The sequence below is a fragment of the Colletotrichum gloeosporioides genome (genome assembly GCF_011800055.1).
Source record: "Colletotrichum gloeosporioides strain Lc1 chromosome Unknown consensus_15, whole genome shotgun sequence".
NCBI classification, from domain to species: Eukaryota; Fungi; Ascomycota; class Sordariomycetes; order Glomerellales; family Glomerellaceae; genus Colletotrichum; species Colletotrichum gloeosporioides.
This window is the reverse complement of record NW_025544660.1, coordinates 309,463-332,140: the sequence shown is the minus strand read 5'-3', so window position 1 is coordinate 332,140 and position 22,678 is coordinate 309,463. Positions and strand designations below refer to the sequence as shown.

General features: G+C 55.8%; 8 protein-coding genes across 8 annotated transcripts; 4 read left to right on the top strand and 4 right to left on the bottom strand.

Annotated features, from left to right (window-relative positions):
- Positions 1–81: 81 nt before the first annotated feature.
- Positions 82–2,007, top strand: GCG54_00005330 (KsdD-like steroid dehydrogenase; the record flags this gene model as incomplete). Its single annotated transcript, XM_045405355.1, has 1 exon — positions 82–2,007. One exon carries the CDS (start codon positions 82–84, stop codon positions 2,005–2,007), a length of 1,926 nt encoding a protein of 641 aa, XP_045268946.1.
- A 167-nt stretch (positions 2,008–2,174) lies between these two features.
- Positions 2,175–3,567, bottom strand: GCG54_00005329 (uncharacterized protein; the record flags this gene model as incomplete). The annotated part of the gene is made up of 4 exons (XM_045405354.1): positions 2,175–2,608; positions 2,665–2,732; positions 2,781–3,243; positions 3,321–3,567. The coding sequence occupies 4 exons, from the start codon at positions 3,565–3,567 to the stop codon at positions 2,175–2,177; spliced, it is 1,212 nt and encodes a 403-aa protein (XP_045268945.1).
- Positions 3,568–5,877: 2,310 nt separating this feature from the next.
- Positions 5,878–6,372, bottom strand: GCG54_00005328 (uncharacterized protein; the record flags this gene model as incomplete). The annotated part of the gene is made up of 2 exons (XM_045405353.1): positions 5,878–6,213; positions 6,337–6,372. 2 exons carry the CDS (start codon positions 6,370–6,372, stop codon positions 5,878–5,880), a joined length of 372 nt encoding a protein of 123 aa, XP_045268944.1.
- Positions 6,373–7,035: 663 nt separating this feature from the next.
- GCG54_00005327 (putative transcriptional regulatory protein) lies at positions 7,036–9,147 on the top strand (the record flags this gene model as incomplete). Its single annotated transcript, XM_045405352.1, has 3 exons — positions 7,036–7,754; positions 7,810–8,247; positions 8,298–9,147. The coding sequence occupies 3 exons, from the start codon at positions 7,036–7,038 to the stop codon at positions 9,145–9,147; spliced, it is 2,007 nt and encodes a 668-aa protein (XP_045268943.1).
- Positions 9,148–10,592: 1,445 nt separating this feature from the next.
- On the bottom strand, positions 10,593–11,017 carry GCG54_00005326 (uncharacterized protein; the record flags this gene model as incomplete). The annotated part of the gene is made up of 2 exons (XM_045405351.1): positions 10,593–10,952; positions 11,012–11,017. 2 exons carry the CDS (start codon positions 11,015–11,017, stop codon positions 10,593–10,595), a joined length of 366 nt encoding a protein of 121 aa, XP_045268942.1.
- Positions 11,018–14,029: 3,012 nt separating this feature from the next.
- On the top strand, positions 14,030–15,280 carry GCG54_00005325 (putative glucan endo-1 3-beta-glucosidase eglC; the record flags this gene model as incomplete). Its single annotated transcript, XM_045405350.1, has 1 exon — positions 14,030–15,280. The coding sequence occupies one exon, from the start codon at positions 14,030–14,032 to the stop codon at positions 15,278–15,280; it is 1,251 nt and encodes a 416-aa protein (XP_045268941.1).
- Positions 15,281–15,501: 221 nt separating this feature from the next.
- On the bottom strand, positions 15,502–16,806 carry GCG54_00005324 (uncharacterized protein; the record flags this gene model as incomplete). Its single annotated transcript, XM_045405349.1, has 4 exons — positions 15,502–15,558; positions 15,669–15,860; positions 16,059–16,467; positions 16,493–16,806. The coding sequence occupies 4 exons, from the start codon at positions 16,804–16,806 to the stop codon at positions 15,502–15,504; spliced, it is 972 nt and encodes a 323-aa protein (XP_045268940.1).
- A 1,519-nt stretch (positions 16,807–18,325) lies between these two features.
- On the top strand, positions 18,326–19,654 carry GCG54_00005323 (uncharacterized protein; the record flags this gene model as incomplete). The annotated part of the gene is made up of 1 exon (XM_045405348.1): positions 18,326–19,654. One exon carries the CDS (start codon positions 18,326–18,328, stop codon positions 19,652–19,654), a length of 1,329 nt encoding a protein of 442 aa, XP_045268939.1.
- Positions 19,655–22,678: the final 3,024 nt, after the last annotated feature.

The window sequence follows — 22,678 nt, the reverse complement described above, 5'->3', positions numbered from 1 at the left end:
CGGATAATTAGACCACGGGTCAGCAGCAGCAGCAATAAGACAGACGCAACACCCACCGCCACCTGTCCATAACCAGCCGCAATGGCTCCCGTCATGTCCCTCCTGTCCTCCTCCCTCCCGCAAACACCGTCCCAAACTCTCGCAGCCCTCGCCGGCCTGGGCGCCTCCGCCTGGCTCCTCAAGCTCATCGTCCGCCACATCCTCCTCCGCTCCCCGGCGCGGCCCTCCTCCAAGTCCCCGTCCTCCGCCGGCCCCCACTTCGCCGCCATGTCCCCCGACACCCAGCGCGCCCTCCAGGACCGCCCCGTCCTCATCGTCGGCGGCGGCCTCGCCGGCCTCGTCGCCGCCTTCGAGCTCTCCGAGCGCGGCGTCCCCACCATCATCCTCGACCAGGAGAACGACGCCAACCTCGGCGGCCAGGCCTTCTGGTCCCTCGGCGGCATCTTCTGCGTCGACTCCACCGAGCAGCGCCGCATGGGCATCAAGGACTCCCGCGAGCTCGCCATGCGCGACTGGTTCGGCTCCGCCCAGTTCGACCGCGAGACCGAGGACACCTGGCCGCGCCGCTGGGCCGAGGCCTTTGTCAACTTCGCCACCGACGAGATGGAGGCCTACGTCAAGGCCCGCGGCATGGGCTTCCTCTTCAACGTCGGCTGGGCCGAGCGCGGCTGCGGCCAGGCCGAGGGCCACGGCAACTCCGTCCCGCGCTTCCACGTCACATGGGGCACCGGCCCGGAGGTCGTCCGCGTCTTCGCCGAGCCCGTGAAGCGCGCCGCGAAAGACGGCGTCGTGCAGTTCCGCTTCCGCCACCGCGTCGACGAGATCATCACCGACGAGGCCACCGGCCGCGCCATCGGCGTGCGCGGCAAGGTCCTCGCGCCCGACAACTCCGCCCGCGGCGTCAAGTCCTCGCGCGAGGTCGTCGGCGACTTTGAGATGTTTGGGTCCGCGGTCGCCGTCACGTCAGGCGGGATTGGGGGCAACGTCGACGCCGTGAAAGCCGCGTGGCCCGTCGACCGGCTCGGGCCCAAGGTCCCCGAGACCTTCGTCGTGGGCGTGCCGGCGCACGTTGACGGGCGGATGATCGGCATTGCGGAGCAGGTCGGCGCGAACGTGATCAACCGCGACCGCATGTGGCACTACACGGAGGGCCTGCAGAATTGGGACCCGATCTGGCCGTCCCACGGGATCCGCGTGCTGCCGGCGCCGAGCTCGCTGTGGCTCGACGCGACAGGCAAGCGGCTGCCACCTTTCCTGTTCCCGGGCACCGACACGCTCGCGACGCTGAAGCACATCTGCGCGACGGGGTACGACTACAGCTGGTTCATCCTGGACCAGAGCATCATCGCGCGCGAGTTCGCGCTGTCGGGCTCGGAGCAGAACCCGGACGTGACGGGCAAGAGCGTGTGGAAGCTGCTGACGCGGGTGTTTGGCAAGAAGGGCACGGTGCCGGTGCAGAACTTCCAGAAGCACGGCAAGGACTTTGTGGTGCGGGATAACCTGCCGGAGCTGGTGCAGGGCATGAACGAGCTGCAGCGCGAGCGCGGCGGGCCGGTGCTGGACCTCGACGACATCCGCGAGACGATCGAGCTGCGCGACGGGCAGTTTGACAACGCGTACTCGAAAGACGCGCAGGCGATGCTGATCAACAATGGGAGGACGTACTGGGCGGACAAGCGGAGTCGCATCGCGGTGCCGCACAAGCTGCTCGACAAGGCCCACGGCCCGTTGATCGCGGTGCGGATGAACCTGCTCACGCGCAAGACGCTGGGCGGCATCGAGACGAACCTGGAGAGCAACGTCATGAAGGCCAATGGGGAGAAGTTCCCTGGCTTGTACGCGGCGGGTGAAGCTGCTGGATTTGGCGGTGGTGGTGTGCATGGATACAACAGCTTGGAGGGAACCTTCTTGGGCGGCTGCATCTTCTCGGGGAGGGCGGCTGGACGAGGGATCGCGGATGAGCTTCTTGGGCCTGCAGAGGCTAAAGGCGCACGGTCAAAGATGTAGACTTTTTCGATAATCAAGATAAAGACTGCGAGGCGGTTGGGATAGGCCCTGTATTTGAATAGCGACACAATGGTTTCTGCCTTGGCAGCAAGATTTCCACAATGCCGTGAAGCTGTATGTCTTTTGACTGATTCTCATTACTATCAACACTAAATCATCACAGGTCATTACTCTTTCAAGAAAGCCGACGTCCGTACGCGTTCGAGCTTCACTTCTGTCGTCACGCGGATCTGCCCTTGCCGCGCCCAGTCGCCACTGACCATCTCGTCCGACTTGCGCACCTCGACCGTCGTGCCGGAGGGGGACTGCATGCCCGCGTACCCGCGCTCTTCGTCTCCGGTCACGCTCTCCGCGTCGGCGGCCTGCTTTCGCGACCGCGCCGTGAGTTCTACTTCGTCGTCGCCGCGGCGGGGGTGGGAGTGCTTCGAGGCCGTGACTTTGGACATGGAGTTGCTGGCCTGCGAGAGCGTCTTGCGCACCATGGACTTGAGCCACGGCGGCGTGTAGTGCGAGATCATGGGCCGGAGGTGCGGTAGGCAGGCGGCGATGATGTAGGTTCCTGTTTCGATAATGCTCCAGCCGACGAGTGCGACGGATGCCCCTGGTCATGGTCAGCGTTTTGCCTGCGGGGTCTATTGAGTGAGAGGGCGAACGTACATGTACGGTCTGTGAAGGCGGCGGTGCCAAAGAAGGTGACTGCTCGAATAATTGACGCGACAACACCGCTGCGTCTATGTCAGTCAAAGTTCATCCCAGGGTCCAGGGCGACTCACAAACTGCCAACCATGAAGATTCCGACCAACGCTATCCTCTTGTGCGTGGGGAGTTTCAAACTCCAGATAGTCTTCATGGGAAGTGCCATGATAAAGAAGTCCAACACGAAGCCCGGGATACTCTGCGCGTGGAAGAATGCCTGCACGTCGATGCACTTCCCGCCGGGGATGGTCCGATCCCACCAGAACGGCAGCGGCGTGCACTGGAAACACGCCGTGAGGATGAAGGACAAGCTGGTCGCCGCGAGCGTCGCCAAGAGGATGTACGCAGTCGTCCGCATTCCGCCCTTCCAGTTGAACACGCGCAGATACAGGCACACGATTCCCATCTTCGGCAGCGCCACGGACGCGAAGTAGACAATCTCGAAGGCCAGAATGCACTTGGCCCAGCCGACCAGGAGTGCCGGGTGAAACTCTTCGACAAATTCAACATGTCGTCCAACACCGCCCACCCGAACCATAACTGAAAAAGCCCACGAGTTAGTCCAAGCGATACTTTCCCCATCGCCCCATCACACGACGGTCCCCGGAAAACTTTACCTATGCCCACTGCACACATGCCCAGGTCGACGATGTACGCCGCCACGAGAAAATAGTCGTCCACGCCATACCCGCCCGCCGTGAACCGTTTCGCGAACAGTCGCAGACCGAGGAACAGCGTCGTGAGGATGGCGAAGGCGATGGAGATACCGATAAGCGTGTCGCCCGAGTCTTCGGCGAGGTATGCCGCCGTGACGTTGTGTGTTGCGCCCTCGCCCTCGGCGGCTAAGACGAGGCCAGCGTCCATGGTCGTGAGGTTGGTTGCTGTGCTGGTAGGCAAGCTAAGCCGGTCCACGGCCAAGACACGAGCTGGGCATCAATACCAAAACCTTTTTCTGTTTTCTTTTCCGTCTGGGCAGGAAACAAAGGCCCAGGAGGAAACAGGATATTAATATCGCGAGCCGCGGCGGCAGCCCTATCTTGGCGCGGGCCCCCTCTTTCTTTTTAACGTCCCGACTTGGCACACGTCCTGGGGGAGGAAAGGCTCCATTCGTGATGACAGGGGCGAACAGTGAGACTTCGCAAGTTATTGTCCGGGGGGCTGAACATTAAGATCTCCTTCTGCATGATCGGACCATGGCCAAGAATGCCATGGACCAACAGCGCAAGCCTATAACTGCCCTGTTTTTACAACCCCTTTTTTCTCCCTCCTCGAGGCGCTGGCGTTGTGTAATGGGTTCCACCACCGCGACATCCCCGTCGGCGGAGCAGAACTCCTCGGCGACTGAATTTGCCGTGCGCTCCTTTGTCAGGCGCTAGGTTGGTTAGCCACCATCGGTTGAACCAGTGAGACAACGTGATGGGCAGTACCATGGTTGAGTGAGTGATGAGGGGGCGGGGGGCCTTTTTGGTCCAGCTCGCATGAAACGTCGCGTTCTAGAATGATCGTGGAAGGAGAGTTTGAGATGCGCATGGGTTTGCCCTGTCGTCATGCCATGGAGCCAAAGATCGGACGCCGGGCTTGATTTCCTATTCGCTGGGGCCGAGACTGACTCGCGACTGTCGCAATAAGTAGACTACCCACATCCCTTCTTCTGCATCCCACCATCCAGGAATTAAGCCGCAACTCTAGGCAGATATTCCTGGGGCCCTTTGGCTGCTCTGCCGAAAACGAAGGATGCGTTTCTGAATCGTGGCGATGAGACACTGGGAATGAGGAGGCGATATGCGGTCATGACATGCTGGGCACAAGCTTCAGGCCCTGCACTGCTGCTGAGTCGGTCTCGACCGACGGGATAACAGCCACCATCTGATGGCCTTGCGTTGAATAAACACTTCAAAGTTCTTGGACGTTTCCCTCCGTCATGTATGGACCCTGTCGGCAGCAAACACCTTGGCTAGATCTCATCTCCCCAGGGAATCCTCAACCGTGAATGGCAACCAGTGGCGGCGTGGCACCTACGATGACTCGTCCTGTAAGCTTCCGTCAGTCATGAGACTCTGCGAACAACTGTCCCATGCGCCTCCCTGCCTTCTGGCAGCGGAGACGAACGCAGCCGTGAGGAGGGAAAAGGCAGGAATCATGCTCCAACAAAAGTGATGTTGATGTTGGCATGGTCTGCGGGAAAAAAGAAAGGTATGCTCCAGTGCTCCACGGCGATCCGTCGGCTTCTGGGTACTCCTGCGAGGGGCAGTGGGTCACGGGCGATCCCCGATCTCGGTCATATTTCCCTGTTGTGCCGGATGCTACGCTGCTGAAGATGCAATCGTTATGCTTCCGACGCGTCAACCTCCTTGAAGAATTTCAAATGGCCCCTGGTTGGGCGGCATTGAGTTGAAGGATTCTGTGCTATTCGTTGGCATATTTTCGTCTGCTAAATCATGTTCGTCTCTAGTGCAGAGGCTGTGTTCCCAGGGTGCTGGCGAATGTCTGTTCGAGAGTACCCCTGCACATGATTAGGCCGTTCCACAACAATCGTGATCGACCCTGCGATCTTGCCCCTAAGGCTGGAATAATTGCTGAGATTGGCTCGACCCCCGGCTTCACGCGCCGTGTTGCCCATTGCCTGAGGTTTACTCGTTGGGGCTTTTGCAGTTGTCGTTGGCAACGGGCCATGAAGCCTCGGCTGTAAATATCGCCAGTACAACTATGCCTCTCCTGGAGTCGTTTCAGAGCGTCATGGAAATGGCCTACTCCGCCGAATGGCCGACCAGGTCATCCCGCACCACGATCTCAAAGACCCTGGCGCTCACTGCAGCCGGTAAATGGCTCTGGACATGGGTGCTAGATGTTCAAAAGTTCCTTTCGTTGTGACCTCTCAATCTCGTCGCCTTCGACGGCAGTGACTGGGGATGGCGCTCACATTCCGCCCTGTACACGATGGGCATGATGACCACGTCGTCGTTTTTTATGTTCGCGAGTTCGCCGCATCTTGTGATACCGTCTTGTGCTTCATCCAAGGTCAGGAGCATCCCTCTGCGTTCGCAACGCCTTTTCAATGCCTTGACGAGCCCGTCGGGAGGACGTGCGTTCCGGCCGAGGATTGGATGCACTCGACGACACAAGTCGCCGGGAGGCCGCAGGACGGCAACTCAATTGTCTCCCGCCAACATTGACCTATCCCGGCTGCCTAGTCATAGGTTCGATCGGGACTGCGGGAGACGGAGCACCAGGTGTTCGCAGCTCCCAGCATGCGCATGCGTGGCATCGTCGGCCCCTGGTCTTTGCGACCGTTGTGAGACCGGACACCCAACTGAACGGTAACGCCGTCCCGTGGCCAGCAATGCTAAGCTTGCTCGTGAAGATATTCGGAATCCCAGATTCGAGCTCGTGGCTTTCATCGACAGTGATGTGATTTGAGGACTGGCCCAGACCGAGCGGCAAAAAGGGACTGATACGCTCGCCAACGGAAATAACAGGAGGGCAGACCATGCAACAGAGCATGCAGTCCAGCTTAAGTTGTTGGTGTGGTCATGGGTAACCTTGGTAGCGACTCTTATCCTGATTCCTGACCGAAGGTTGACTGGCTTCGTGTTAGCAAGGCCATCAGCTTCGGCAGGTAGAGGGATAACTTACACCAACAATCTTCCGGTCGCACTCGAGAAGATGCATCACTTTTGGCCTTTCTCTCTACACTACCTGGCTTTGTGTTTTCTTGGTTGGATGCGACAACAACGAAGACGGCATACTCTGAGACGGTGTGCATGTTCGTTCTGCTCATCGCCATCTTTCCCGTCAATTCCTACCGATGATGCATCTGTTCATAGTATCAGTCGATATCAGAGACCAGAAGGTGCGTCTTTGAGCGAGCGTGTATGTGGGAGCTCCCGAGTGTCGATGGGAGGCATGGCTGCGACGGGATTTCAGCTGCCTGAGAAAAGCCGAAACGGGTGCAGTTGCGGGACTGAAAAGTCCCTCATAATTGAGAGATTGCAGTCGAAAGAATCAAGACGTCCTTGTTTGGGATTCGAGACTCTGCCGTTGAAAATAATGCAAGGGTGTTGTTGGTCGAGACTCGAGAGGGAGGAAATCGCAAGACGGTACCTGTCATCGGGCTTACCCTTATCGCCGATGGCAATCAGATAAGCATCGTGCACGAGCCATGCCACCATCTTCCCCTCGGGAAACCTTGCAGCTTCACCTCGGGAAACTCACCTCCGCCATCAGCGATGCTCCAGATAAGGCAACATGTTGACCAAGTCCACGGCCAACCCGTTTACTTTGGCCATAATGCCCAGTTCCATCATCCTTCACGCCAGTTCAAAAGCCTGAATCATGTCGAACGAGGCTGGCGAAGATCCCTTTCCCTCGGAGCGCCCCTACCGTTCCCACCTCCGGCCGGCATGTTTGGCCTGTCGGAAGCGCAAGTCCCGGTGTAACGTGGATCGCACCGGGTCGAGTTGTCTTACATGTCGTGCCCACGGCACATCCTGCGAGTTCCCTCCAGCTCCAGCCACCGGGACCTCGCCGCGGCCGAAGAGCGCATGGAGGACCGCTCAAGCCCGCAAGTCGAGCGACCTGGGCCACCGCGCCTTGTCTCCTCCGCCACAGACAACGTTTTCCTCGGAGACCACTCTCGTCTCTCAGCTCAGCACACTGCCGTTATCGACTGTACCTCCTCCGGCTCAGGGTGTGTCACGGTCGCCGGACGGTGCTTTGGCTCCGAGCTCCCCGCGTGATCGACATTACGTGGAACCCATCGCCGGAGGCGGCGAGGATGAGGCGCACATTGTTGGACCGGCGGATATCGAGGACACTCAGATCCTGTCAACGTACCTTTCCAATGATTCATCTGTACTCAATCGAGGTATTCGAACGAGGATATCCGGCACGAGCCCACGTCAAGACCATGGCGGCAGCGGTCGCAAACCTGTCGTCTTCACCACTGTGCGAAAGCAACCTCTTGGCGTACCAAATGACCGAACGCCCGCTTTCTTGAAATGTCAGGTCATTGAAAAGCTTTTAGAGCCCCTGCTGCCAGACGTGATTGAGCTGTAAGTAACCACCAGCAATCAAAACACAGGACTCTGCCCTGACCAGTTGTTGCAGATTCTTTGAGAAGCCTAACAGGTGCTTCCCCTTGCTGGACAGACGATCATTCGAGAAACGCTTCGCCGAAGACAGAAATCACATCGCTCCGGCTCTGCTATCGTGTCTGTATGCCCATACAATGACATACTGGGCTCAGTCTCCGACTCTCATCGAACACCACCGCCCCGACACCAGGTTCATCTGGAATCAAGCCAACGACGCCCTGTACTCCGAGATCCATCTGTCACCCGGTATCTCAACGCTTCTTAGCATTCTTCTCAATATCTCTGGGAGACCTTTGACCTCAATCATAGGCAATGGCCTACAATTGGGATCAGCCATTTCCCTGGCCCACTCACTCGGCTTAAACCGAGACCCGTCCGACTGGGACATTCCTGAATCAGAGAAGCTGTTAAGGACAAAGATTTGGTGGGCCATCTTTGTGTACGACAAGTGGTGAGTCGTTTTGATCCGAGGCGATGTCCTTTTTCCCTGACAATACGCAGGTCGAGTCTTGCCTACGGTACACCCCCACAGCTACGAAGTGGTCAACATGATGTGTCTCTCCCGACGGTGGACCAGCTCTGCGGGCCAGCTGCCAGCACCCTCGATCTCAACGCCGCGTCTGTTTACCTCGCCTTCGTTTCGCTAGCACAGTTCCTCGACAAATACCTAGAACGCATATACGACCTTGAAAAAACCTTCACCAGCGGCCCATGGGATCTCGAGGTCCTGTTGACAAAGTGGGAAGACTCGCTCGACAACCCTCTGCGGAGACGAATCATCCGCGGCGGCGACAGCCTCGACATGCCTGGGTCAGCCAACCTCCGACTCGCATACCTCTACATCAAGCTTCTCCTCCGCAAATGGGAGCTCGACGCGGAGAAAGCCGCCAGCGCCGACCATACCTCCTCAATCCCGATGCGCTGCTACCTCGAAGTTCGCCGCGCGGCCGAAGAGATTGTTCTACTGGTGCAGGAACTGAAAGAGCCACAGTTGGGAGACTACTGGCTCCCGCTGATGACGTTCGCATTCACGTCGACGACAAAGTTCCTGCTTCGCTGCGCGCTCGAAACGGAGAACACCGTCAGCGGTCTGGCCCAGAGCATGTCCTTGAAGCTGGCCCGCGACCTCATGTTCGCGCTGCAGACGCACCGGCAAAGGGCCTGGGATCTCGGCGATCTCTGCATCGCGCAGTACTCCGAGGTCATCGAGAAGCTTGCTTCGTCGACCGCGACCGCTAGCATTGCGGAGCAGCCAGTCGACATGCCCGAGCTCCAGGAGTTCGTGTCCACGAGTGTTCCGGATATAGACGAATTGTTTCCGAGCTTATGGGATATGTTCAGCACTGCTTGAGATCGGAATTGGGCACTACATCATGCGAAGGGTCTTCGAGCCCGTCCCTCGACGATTCGCCAGGCAGAGCCCAACACCCACGTGGTTGGAGGCGTGCCGCGGTTTAATACATGGCAGAGCTGTTGTCACCGAACCATGAGCTCATCCGTCAGTGAGAACGAGGTAAGCATGCGCATCGCATCTGTCATTCAGTACCGCTCGCACACGCAATACAAGTCAGCTAACATGTCGCAGGCACCAAGATTGCATCCTTCGCGCACTACAACAGTCGACAACTACCCTCATGTGAAGCCCGTCATAGGGCCTGCTCGACAACGTAGAAGACGCGTCTTCCGCTAATGAAGCGAAGCAAAGTTCAGCTCGGGAGCCAACACGATCGACTACGTCTCCCGCTCTTCAGCCGTCGAATACCATCAAGCGCATCTTCAGGTTGTGGCGCCAGCCGTGCCCTCCTCGCCGGGGATTTACCGCGATAAGCATGTGCCATTCGCGGGAGAGCAAAGCCACAGACCGTTGCGTACTACTGAATGACGTCCTCCGGAACCATCTCGTTGAGTGCGTCGCAGACCTCATTCACAGCGGTGGCAGCTACGGTGTCAAAGTCTACGACAACATCGTCGACCGGTACTTCCGCATCTAATCGCTTCCGGAAGGCTTCACCTATCACCATTCACGAGGATAAACTGTTCTAGAGAATGGCGACCGTCGTGTTGATGCCATTGAGTCCAGGAAACAGTCTCGCCGCGCCTACTCGTCACCAGACGATGCGAGGACGGTGGCTTGCTCTCTACAAATGTGTATCAGATAGCACAAATGCCACGAATTTTATGAGAAGGATCCGGTTCGCTAGATAGTGATGATATACAGAAAGCATCAGTAAACTTCACAGTATGAGGTGAAGAATCTGCGGGTGGCTGATAAGGCTGTAGCAGCAAGCAGCGTAGACCTACGAAAATAAAATTCATCACAACTTCCCGATCGCGACTTCCTCCCAGAACATGGCATCAAAGGGCAACCAAGCGGCGAGACAAGAAGGCAGCAAAACAAACACATTCACAGCATCACGAACAGAAAGCATCCTCAAAATCACACAGCATCACAAAAGTGGTCAAGAAGTGTGTGTCAGAGTGATCGATCTCATTGTGTCTTTGCAACCTCAGCTGCAGAATCTCATATGCCTAATCCCAAAGCCAAACCCATGCTGCATGTCCAGCCCTTCCAAGAGGGTGCCAAGTGTTTCCCATCCCCAAGAAGAAAGAAGAAAAGCGAAAGAAAGAAAGACCAAAGCCCATGTGTTCCAGCCCTCCGCGCAACGCCAAAAGCCAAATCCGGGGTATTGTTACCAAATCCTTGCGTTTCCCAATGTTCCTTGCCCTGTCCTTGAAAACACCTGCCAAATTGAGAAAGTTCCCAAATCTCAGACCATGCTTGTGTGAGAAAGAAGCTTAGACGCCAGTGGTGACGGGGACTTCGACGACCTGGGTGACGGTGACGTACTCAATCTCGACGTCAACGTCAGCGGTGGAGGTGGTCTGGGGAAGCTTCTTGCGGGTGTGGAGGACGGTGCTGTACGACTGCACCTGAGTGGGGGTGATGGTGGGCTCCTCGGGGCGGATGGTAGTCAGGATGGGGACAGGGAGACCAGAGGGCCAGCCAAAGGTCCAGCGATCAGTGGCGGTAGTGACAGTGGGGGTAGAGGTAGTAGTGAGCTTGCGGCGGGTGCCGTTGGCCTCGATGGCGGGAGCGCCAGCGACGAGGTTGGCCATGGTGCCGGTGAAGGCGAGGATGGCGGTGGCAGTGAAACCCTGGAGAGATTGTAAGATTGTGTGAAGAGGTGAGAATGGGGAGTGGGATCAAAACTTACGTTCATCTTGACTGGTTGTGAAGGGGGTTTGGTTTGGTTGAAGGGTGAAGTTGTGAAAGGTTGAAGTGGTGATGGTTGTTCTTTGTGGTAGTGATTGAAGGAAGTGGTTGTTGTGGTGTGTGAAAGAGAAAGCTTGGAAAGGTTTGTGTGTGGGGGAGAAGGAAGAAGAGAAAGGTCAGAGGACGCGTCGTCTGAGATAGAGGGTATAGGTCGAAGAGAGGCAGGGCGGTCGGTCGAAGGCGTATAGGGCTGGGCAGGATTTCGTCTCGCTTGTCTTCGGTTCGCTTCTCTTTTTGTTTTGATTTGAATCTTTTTGTGCGCGGACTAGCGTGGTTCGATCAAGAAAGCGAAGGAAGGAGGTAGGTTAGGTGAGCTCTTGCTAGACCCAGAGAGTTGATGGGTGGTAGTGGTTCAGGTAGCAAAGGGCGGGTGGGTGAAAGGCAGCAAGGCTGAGCTGCTGCTGAACGACATCACTACGGTTACACTGACGTCATATCTCTCGCTCAATAATGGCTCCTGCCCCATAATCTTATTCAGTGAGTGGTGGGGAAAGTCCTTCCTAGGAGAGGAACTCAGTACATTCCATGGCAGTAAGCCTTCAGATCTCCATGGCGATAAACTTTGCCTTGACTAGTTCTTATTCTTCAAGTTTGTCCTTCACTGCGAGGCTCCATCAGGTTGCGGTAGTTCATATCACAGGATACACATCAAGTCGGCAATGTCCTGTTTTCCTTTTTTCGCACAGAAAGTTCCTCCTCCACTCCTTCTTTTCACACTTGCGTTCTGCGTTGCCATCATGAAAGTGGTTACGGGTTGACAGATCAAAGTATTAGGTACGTAGCTCAACTCGAATCGGCAACCCTAGGCTCCAATGGTGGGTCGGACACCTTTGGGAGACCTTACCACAGGACTTTTCTTGTACGTCCGCAGCACAACTACGAAATCACTGGTGTCCTTGGACAGGCCGTTGCGAGTTGAATCCCGGTGCTGTTCAAAACCACCATCAAGGAAGCAACTCCTTTCTTGGTGAATTGAAGCGAAACAGCCAAAGAAGCTACTAATACCAAAACAGAGGAACCCGTTGGTCAAGAGATCATACTGAGCCTCGGGCTGTTCGCAGCCCCATCAACCAACCAGATTGGGACGATGTCTTGAATATAGACCGATTCGCCACCCGTATACCAATTGGCTCGCAAAGCATCTTTGGAAGGATTCCTCGGCAGTTCGTTGGCAAAAGTGGATCTGGGACAGCGAGCACCTCTTATTCCTTGACACTGTCCATCCCGAAACCGCCCGCAGAGTCGAAACCATCAGCGCAACGGACATCCGCGGCAAGTCCTGGCCAAAAGAAGAGCTGGTACATTTTGACGTTGACGTGGAGAATGGGGAGGTGGTGACTGAGATTGGAGTGTCGGATGCTGGGGGTCTGCCCGCATCATACGTGCTTCCGTTCCCCATTACCCCGAATCTTCGCGTGGATGGTGATTACTCAAGGTGACTAGGTACGAACGCGTTCGAGTCGGCAAGTCCTATTCGCGGCTGGACGTGACGTATCAAAGAAATGGAACAAAATCAGCAATATTAGATGACGCAAAAGTATCATAGGCATCGCGATGGCTTTCGGACAGCCAAGTGGATGGTCCATTCCTCCTGAGCATATAAGCGACGAGTCCCCCACTATGAAGTTTCGCGCTGTATGTCAACTGCCTTGGGCGTTTGAATATTCCAGGATGCAACGGATTCTCTTTGAATGTCTGCTAATCTTCTCAATCTTGCTTCAGTCGTTCGCAAGTATGACATACGTTGCAACCGTATCTGGCGCACGCAGACACAGTCACGGGGCGTGGCCGCAGGAAAAGATATTCTCGGTGGCAAATACTTTGCTAATAAAAGTTCTTCTCGCCTTCAGGTAGAACTATATGATAGGACCAAACACCTGTAGTGGATTATTCTAATTTTGCTTCATCCCGTAGTTTCTCATGTGCTTGGTATCTGAGTGAAATACCAAGATAATGGCCCTCAACAACTTTCCCTGTCGAAACTCTCTTCATCGATCTAATCTCATTCCTCCACTCCAGCTGGCAACCACTTGCTATCATCCAAAGGACATGACCGCAACAGCAGCTAAGTTACAAGGACAGAGCATCGGAGGGACCCAACAAGCAAAAGTAGACTCGGCAGGGCGAGAACGACATTCCAGTCTAAAGTTTCCGAGCCGGGGCAACAATTACCCCGACCAGGCACTTCGATGTAGCTGACTCGCTCTTTGGGCAGCCCAGAAGTCCACACTTGCGAGTTGAATGCATCAGTTGAATAGGCAGATTCCACGATCAATAAGACACACTCTTTGAGTCCTATTATCTCTGGCTGCGGGCGACAGAAACATTCTTTCCGCCCAGTCTTCAAAACTCCGCGTGACTTGGAGGAGATTGATTAACAATGTGTCAATGAGAGTCGTCCTGGAAGGTAGACATCATCTAAGCCCGCGTCTTCGGTTCGTCCAAGAATCCAGGAGAATGGTCGGCATCAAGCCGGTCGCAACGTCAAAAGCAAGTGTTGGTTTTCTTTATAGGGTGCCCTGGCGAATCGATAGAACGACAAGGGTATGGGGCTCAAGACGCCAACGGAAAGGGACAATAGACGCTCACTTTCCAAAAGTATAATATAGCATTCATCTTATGGAGTTGCCTATTCCATCTCAGATTGGAAATACTGGACGTTGATGGCAACGAATAGCAATCTCCAAGACAACATGCCGTCAAACGGAAATGAGCAGCCTCTATGAAGATTGCTTATGCAAACTTCTTCATTTACTCTATATAATTCAGTAGGCTTTCTCATGTTCAAATATTCGGGTTTCCTCACCTGACACCTACAACATTCGGTCCCCCAGCGGTACTCTGACCCGACCATTTCAGAGCGTCACTCGTTTCGCGCGTCGCGCATTCCTTCTCAATTCCTAATAATAATCCCACCAGAGTCCATCATTCTCCAAATAATAATAAACCTTTCACCAATATGCGTCTCTCTCAAACCCTCACGGCCCTTGTCCTCGCCGTCTCCCTTGCCAACGCCGCCCGCGGCTTCAACTACGGCGCCACCTTCTCCGATGGCCGCGCAAAGACTCTCAACGACTACGAAGCCGAGTTCCGCACAGCGGCCAGCCTCGCAGGCACCGACGGCGCCTTCACCTCGGCGCGCCTCTACACCATGATCCAAAGCGGCACCACCAACGACCCGATCTCCGCGATCCAGGCCGCAATCGCCACCAAAACATCCCTCCTCCTCGGTCTCTGGGCCTCTGCCGGCGACGCCCAGTTCGCGCACGAGATTGAGGCTCTGAAGAAGACTATCGCTCAGTACGGCGACCAACTTCACGGCCTCATTGACGGAATCTCCGTCGGTAGTGAGGATTTGTATAGGTTGTCGCCGATGGGCGTAGCCGCGGGCTCGAACCCTGGAGCCCAGCCTGGTTCCATCGTCGATTACATCGCCCAGGTCCGCGCCGCTATCGCGGGATCGCCCCTGGAAGGCGCGCCTATAGGTCACGTCGATACATGGACCGCGTGGGGTAATTCGAGCAACAAAGCCGTTGTCGACGCGTGCGACTGGGTCGGCATGGACGCGTACCCCTTCTTCGACGACTTCGCGCCCAACTCCATCGACGACAGCCAGGACCGCTTCGTGGACGGCCTGGGGAAAACGCTGGGGGGTGCTGGAGGTAAGCCGATCTGGATCACCGAGACCGGGTGGCCTGTCAGCGGTAAGACGGTTGGTAAAGCTGTGGCGTCGCCTGAGAACGCGAAGAAGTACTATGACACCATCGGCTGCCCCATGTTTGCCAATGGCACGAATGTGTGGTGGTACACCTTCCAGGACTCTTCGCCTATCACTCCCGATCCCAGCTTCGGCGTCGTCGGCTCTGTTCTAAGCAATACTCCCATCTTTGATCTTTCCTGCCCTGGCAAAGCAAGCGCAAGCTCATCGTATTCAGCGCCTGTGGTCACAAGCACTGTTGCTGCTGAAGGCGTTCACGCGTCGACAGGGAATTCGGCGTCGCCCATCGTGACGCCCGGCGCCGGTTCCGTGGCCAACGCGACTTACAGCCGCACCACCTTCGCCGCCCAGACCACTGGCGCCAACGCGGGGACTATTCATAACTCGAGTACTACTGCGACGCCGACCTCTGTAGTCATCCCCGCAAGCGGTAACAAGGTGCCTATCAGCTTGGGTATCTTGGTCGGCCTGGTGGCAACTGCCATGCTCTGAGGAAAATTACCAAGACACATAGAAATCACTGTCAATTTGTATGGACCTTAGAAACTGCAAATACTAGTACCCAATAGTTCATACTCATGATGAATGCCGAGACTACAATAACCAACTGTCATCCGCAGCAAGACACATGCAGACCGTTAAGATAACACCGAAGCCATGTTGAGACAATGTTGAATGCTCGAATGAAGTTACCCTTTTTTCATAGTACAAAATTACATCCCGTTGGCCTTCTCCTCGAGAACGGAGATGACGCTGGGGATGTCGTTCTCCTTGGAGGCAACCGCGGGATTCACGAGAGAGCTAGTCGGCCTGCTCGCCACATATTATGAGTTCCGTTAGTGACATTCCTCGCTCTGCCGTTCATGTGGCAGGCACTTACATTGCTGGCCGCGCTGAGGAAAGCAATCAGGAAGCTATGTACCATATCCTCGTGGATTCCAACACCCCAGACGGCCTGCTTGCTACCGGCAAGCTTGCACTCGATGTACGAGGCCGCCTTCACGCCGCGTCCTTCGCCAATGACGTGCTCCTTGTAGTCGTTGAGGTCAAAGTCGATATTAATAGCTTCCGTCTAGAAGGAGGGAGAAGAACTTTGCGGGCATGCTAGCAGGGAGCAGCGCTATAGCTTCTACAATCCAAGACGCTACATTGCCTGTGATCCGATCCGAGTTGAGAAAGGCTGGAGCAGATCAATCTTTGAGCACATATCGCCTTTCTGTATCAAGATAGTTGAAGTCTTCTTGGAAGATGTTCTCCCACAGCGAAACACGTCGTTCGATTCGGAGAAGAGGGTATTCCTGACAAACAGTATGAGGCCTCGGGTATAGCACTCCGAGTTCGAAACAGCTTCATCCTTTTCGTCAAGGATGATTCTCCGGAGGTGGGTGCGGTTCTCGTGGGGGATGGATTCCAAAAAGTAGATGGCAGCCGCAGCAGCCGACAAGCGGTGGATTGAGCGATCGGCTGTCAAACCAGCGCGATGACTCTGGTACACAGGTAGTTCTGACTCCAGCCTGCGCATCTGCGTATGGGATGGGACCGTCCAGGGCTCGATGGTGCTGTATACAATGGAGAAAGGATTCCATGCGCGTCGATCCGGCGTCGTTTCGACAACCTCGGGCCAGTAATTCCGCACGGCGTCGCACGGCGTCTTGGAATTCGCTATCGCAGGTTGATGACTTCTGGAGGACGTCCTTGACGAACTCGCGGTAGACCGAAGGAGCTTCGCCATAGGGTCCGCGGCGTTCCATGGCCAAGAGCGTGGCCTCAAGTGGCGACCGACGCCCCTCTCGCTTCAGGCGGTCCAGCAAGGGTAGAAGTCGCGGGTATGCCGTTGCCATCTCAGAGTAAACGGCGTCCGGGATGCAGTACCCCACGGTTTGAAGCATTGCCAACCTCGTCCGATCAAGGGCGTCCTTCTTTCTCTGGAAGCTGCCAGCAAGCCAGCCGAGTGACTCCTCGGAGATGGGCGAGAAAGTGGTGGTATTCAGGCGCAAGGCAAGACCGCCGCGGTCCATCTCTTCCGCGACGCGCGTGCAGGTGTAGACGAGGGACAGGTGGATGCGGTCTCATTTCGCTCCTTTCAGCTTTCCTCGGATGAAGCTGTCAGTGTCGCAAAGACATCGATGCTAACATAGAATCCATAGATGATGTCACGCAGCTCGTGAGGAAGCACAAACAGACTGACGGGTCGCATCGTTGTGGTGGGTTGATGAGGTGATGTGGAGCGAAAGGAACCGATTCCTGGGCAGAGACACACTTGGGACGGGCGGAGACTTTGTATGAGCCAGATACACAGTCAGCCAGCCAGCCACAACCACATCGATGACTTTCTTTGAGTTTTATCAGGCCAACCCAAGGTTTTTGGGGTGGCTCCGTCAGCTTGATTGCACCAGGAGTGACTTCATGGAAATGAGGCCCCTCATCTGGGTGCTTTGGGGCCAAACCTAAAGATAATGCCTGAGCCACGTTCCCCACAGCCACACTTTCAGCCGCCTTAGCGCCAAACTGTGGCACCCGGGGGAATTTGTGGCTGACGGACTTTGGGGTTCCGGCACGGAACTGTGTGGAACGTTGAGAGGGGTCTTATGAAATCGCGACAGTCCTTTGCTCATCATTCTCATTTTGCTGAACCTTATGCAACGGGGAATTACTAGTGCAAGCTTCTCAAATAACCCAGGCTTGCTTCTTTGGATACAGTCACATAGATATCTTGAAGAAAGACTTGTCAATGGGTTGCTCGATTTCATGGTCACAACGACGCGATGTAGCATATCATCCGGTCTGGTTAGCTGCCATCCCCTCAACCCAACGGTTTAAACACGCTCAAATGACTTGAGATGAACAAAGAAACCACAGCGAAGACACACTTATGCTTAGTTGCCATGCACCAGTGCCGAGCAAGAGGGGCATTCCAAGCAGCTTGCTTGTCAAGTCGTCTGGTTGTGGGGTTAGAGTTGCATCATCTCCGCACTTTGCCCAAGATCTGCCCCCCTGTTCATGAGCAGCAAAATCTCCGCCTCCACATTCCTTGTCCGACTTTCCTGTCTTGCCCTTCTCCAACATCGTGCAGCTCGCACTGACTCAGATGGAGGGAGAGCGCGTGTAACTGCCGGACAGCGGGCTCAAGGGGGTCCAAGATATGAAGAGGGAACAGAAAACGTCCGCTCATTGTCCGCACCTCCAAATGCAATGGCACCGTGGAGCCCCACCTGCTCCGAAGCCGGACTTCTCTCCGCGATGGGTGTCGAGTGCCGGACAAGGGTCTTGGCTCCGATTGTGGGGAGAAAGAGAGGCAGAGAAACATTCTCTGCGGGGTAACATGGCCAAGACACAAACAAGATATTGGCTTGTTGCTGCTGTCTCCGATCCCCTACAAAGCTAGCCCGGCCCTTGACTCCGCGCGTGCGCCCATCACCATCTTACCGGCCGCCGCTAACAAGAGCCACCAACGGCCTGACGTCCCATTCAAACGTCATTGCGTTTCCACAGACGGAGACTGCCTGCAGGGTTTTGGGCAGGGTGCTTCTCACCCGGATGGATACGGAGCAGTTGAACGTGGCCGGTGACCGGGAGCATAAAGAGGAAGCTTCCCATCCCGCGTCCTCTGCCGCCGCCACGGCCGACACCACTGCTGCTGCTGCTGCTTCTTCCTCCGCCGCCGAGGGTTCCCGGTACGGCTTCTCCCAGTTCTTCGAAGGTATCGGCCTCTCCAGCAGCAACATCCCCTCCCTCCAGCAGATCGCCCTCTGGTTCCAGGCCGCCACAATGTCCCTCGTCAACGTGGACCTCAACGCCCTCGCCGTCGGCGGCGCGGGCTACCTCGCCTCCATCAACGCCGCCAACCTCTCCACCCCGACCATCTCGCTGCTCGCCTACGAGCCGGCCTTCGCGGACGTCGTCGGTGCCAACGCCACCGCCCGCAAGATCGCCGACCTGCCCTGGCAGGCCTTCCACGAGGGCGGCATCTACAACAAGAAGGACAACTCGCTCTACATCTCCTCAAACTACCAGTCCCTCGCCGACAACATCAACATCACCGTCCTCTCCCTCGACGACCTCACCGTCACCAGCACCCAACTCACCAACCTCGCCGAGGCCAACGGCGGCACCTCCTACTACCCGCCCGGCGCCGACACCTCCGCCACGCCGCCTATGCAGGTGTGGTGCGACGAGGGCGACTTCGCATCCTACTCGCAGCTGCTCGCCGTCGACGTCAACACGAACAAGTCGCAGCCGCTGCTCGTCGGCTTCAACGGCCGTAACTTCTCCTCCGTCAACGACGTGCGCCAGCACCCCGGCACGGGCGACCTGTGGTTCACCGACGCCGAGTACGGCCTCTTCCAGCACTTCCGCCCGGCCTCGCAGCTGCCGACGCAGGTGTACCGCTTCTCGCCCGCGACGGGCGCCGTGCAGGTCGTCGCGGACGGCTTCCGGCAGCCCAACGGGCTCGAGTTCTCGCCCGACTACAAGACGCTGTACGTCTCCGACACGGGCGCGCAGGAGTACACGGCGAACCTGACGGGCCCGGCGACCATCTACGCGTTCGACATTGTCGACGGCAAGCGGCTGGCCAACAAGCGCATGTTCGCGTATGCGGACTCTGGGTTCCCGGATGGCGTGCACACCGACACGGACGGCAATGTGTGGGCTGGCTGCGGCGACGGCGTGCACGTGTGGAACCCCGAGGGCGTCCTGCTGGGCAAGATTCACATTGGCGAGGTGTCGAACAACTTTGCGTTCGCGCCTGGCAAGGTGTTTGTGTTTTCGAACTACCGTTTGTGGGTTGTCGAGGGGATCAAGGCTCTCGGCCGGGAGGTCTGCAAGGATTTCGGCAAGGATGCTGATTCGAGGTGTAGTCAGTAGGAGAAGCTTGAGGTGGGGACGGAGGTTTTCGTATTGGGGGGTGGTCTAGAAAAATGTTCCGACTAAGGTTATCTTAGACAGAACTTTAGAGTTTAATCTGACGACTGAAACGATGGGATGTTTCGTGCCAAGGCCGTCTCTTGTATGTATGAGCTGCTCGCCATGCGTGACTGTTGTCTTCGAGTCCAGAAGTTTTCGCCGAGATGATGAGACTGTCTTGCGGATGCATAGCGAACCTGGTGATGGTTCTTCTCGAAGCTCAACGTTGTCAGGGAAGCGCACCTCTTGGCAAAAGCAAAGAAATTGCACTGGGGAAGTCGACTTCCGCACTTCGGAAGCCCTATGGGCGGTTGCCGTCCTCTCGCTAGAACCACTGCGAACGACTTATCGGAAACCGGACATCGCTCGAGTTGCCAAGGCTGCCTCATGACTCCATGCAAGGTACCGGCGTGAACGTAACATCGCGGTAGCTTGGCATCTGCCAGCCAAGGAAATACACGTGGGATATTGGAGAAGCTCAAAGCCAGGATCGGCTTGAGTGACTTCTTCAGTCAGTACACTTTGTCCCTGCGATGGTCATAGAGTCTCGGGCACTTGCCTCGGCAGGAGTTCTAGAATGAGTAAATGCCAACGATCGGCGTACTTTAGCAAGCAAGTGATTCACGATCTGACCCTCTGCCAGGTGTGCATGGTACTGGACACAGTTGCTTTCAGGGTTTCGATTCGTTTGTCGATTGGTCAAGCAGACCAGGTAATCCATCGTACACGACCCGTCCATGTCAACTAGGTAGGTATGAGTTCCTTGAATAATCGACATCCGTCATCAACCAATCCAACGAAATCTTCGACCTTTTGAGATTGACCCTTCCCAAGTGCCTCTGTGCGCATTCTCAAGTACCCGTACTCGTATCGCGTGATACGGATTTCGATACATAAACTGTCCTCGACCATCGCGACGGTGGAGTTCGAATCTGGAATAACTGCCAACCTCGTTCTTCAGAGCTGTCTCGCGGCCAACAACATCGTACAGGCCGTCATAACGAATGCCGACGCTGCTCTCCATTGAACAAAGAGCACACACACTACAAAGACAAGTTAGCAGTGGCTCCGCATAGATGATGGAAGCTGTGTCCTGGGTCAGGGAGAAGGAAAAGGGAAGAACTTGCCACCAATGTCTTGGACAGCGGACATTCTGTTTGCATGTTTGTGCTCTTTCACATGAGATGTTTCGGGGACTCGGAGCACGACAACCCTGAAGAGAACGATAAGGTAAGCTTTGAAGACGAGGACAGAGAGCAGCGGAGTCAACTTACCAACATCGTGGAGCCAGCAGCGCTTCTCATGATGCATCCCATCATGTCGCCGAGACATGTTCTGAGTTTGAATCTCCTCGGGCGACCAACCCACGACCATGGGCCCGATTAGATCAGAAGAAGGGACCGTTGATGTCCCATGCGAACGCATCGACCGCTCCAGGCCAAAGACGAACCGTTGCGGTCGCGGCGAGGCGCGACGCCGACAAGAGGCGGGCTTCCAACGGGGAAGCCCGCCTCGAAGGAGATTCGTCGGCGAATCGACTCTCCGATGTCTGCATGTTGACGTGGCCCGTAGGCCTTATCAATGGGCTTTATGATCTCTCCAGTGATCGCGAGGTCACGGTAGCGAACGCCCTTTAACCATGTTGAGAGGAATCCTGATCTCTCCAGTGACCGCGGAGACACACAGAGACAATGGCGCGAAGGGTGAGCTCTCCTCCCCCATGGCGTGAAGGGTGAGCTGCCCACCTCGGCACTGAGAGGAGGCCCACCCCCAATTGACCAAAACACAGAAAGTATGGCGGCCCGGAAAAGGACGAGCCCGGAAAAAGACGAGAACAATGTTGCTGAAATCGGCCCATTACCCCATGGGGTGCAAGCCCAGAGGCAACGGGCCCTTGACGCGGGGGCTGCTGCCGGGGCAGCCCCCGCAGGGATTGTTTGGTGTTCTGATGTTTCCTGAATCTTTTCGGTTTTTGATTTTCAAGTTTTTTGGTACCTTTTTGTTGGAACCAATTTGAAGGCGGGATTTCCTTCATCGCAACAGCAGTACGTTGAATTTCAGATGCAATCTGGTATTTGATCTCCGTAATGAGAATTGATCTCAGTGCACCGTTACCGATGGCCCTGCACACCAAACGGCAACGGGCCCATGACGCGAGAACTGCTATGCCAAAAAATTGGCGAAAGGGAGTTCGTCGAAATGAATCCGCAGGTTGCATTCGTCACCACAGTTCCGAAATATCGCGAATTCGGCTGATGAATACCAAGCCACCTCCTCTGTCGTTGTCCCTCGAGAGGCCCAAGTCGGTCCCCGAAAGGAGTAACTTTCTTCAAACATTTCGAATTCTGGTGATTCTCGTGGTTAGCTGATGATGCCAGAAGAGGAGGAGGAGGGTGTCACAAACGCATATTGCTTCATCACAGGCCATGGACGTTCCTGGTGTAGAATCATCCAGCATGTATGTGTTTGGGCGGAAGTGAAGATGAGAAATGTATCCGAAAGGTGGTACTCAGTAGTGCTGTTATTGTTGTTGGCTGATTGTTCCAACCTTTGTTTGATCTCAACACTACATTGTACAACTTGCCTTTGAGTGCAGCCCGTCTCATCATTGAGAACTTTGAAAAGATCTTGATGCGTGAATGCCGAGAGTTCGATACGTCCGTGCAGCTTGATCCCTTGGTATAAGTCGTTGATGAGAGCGTCTGCGAACTTTGCAAAGTCAGCTATGCATTGCCTGGCCGAAGCAACGCCGTCGACAAATGAGGAGACAGATGACGGAGGCATGGAGAACGTACCAAAATAGTTTGAATAGTCTTGAGGCATTACCGAAGGCTGTGAAATGCTACGAAGGGCCGTAAGAAGAATCCTCGAATGAGGCGCAAGCGCTGCAGGTGATCGATCACCTCGCCTGCTGCCCATAGACGCAAGTATTCCGCTAGTTCTTGTGGAAATTGTGTAAATCATTTTTTTCGCGAAGACCAGACG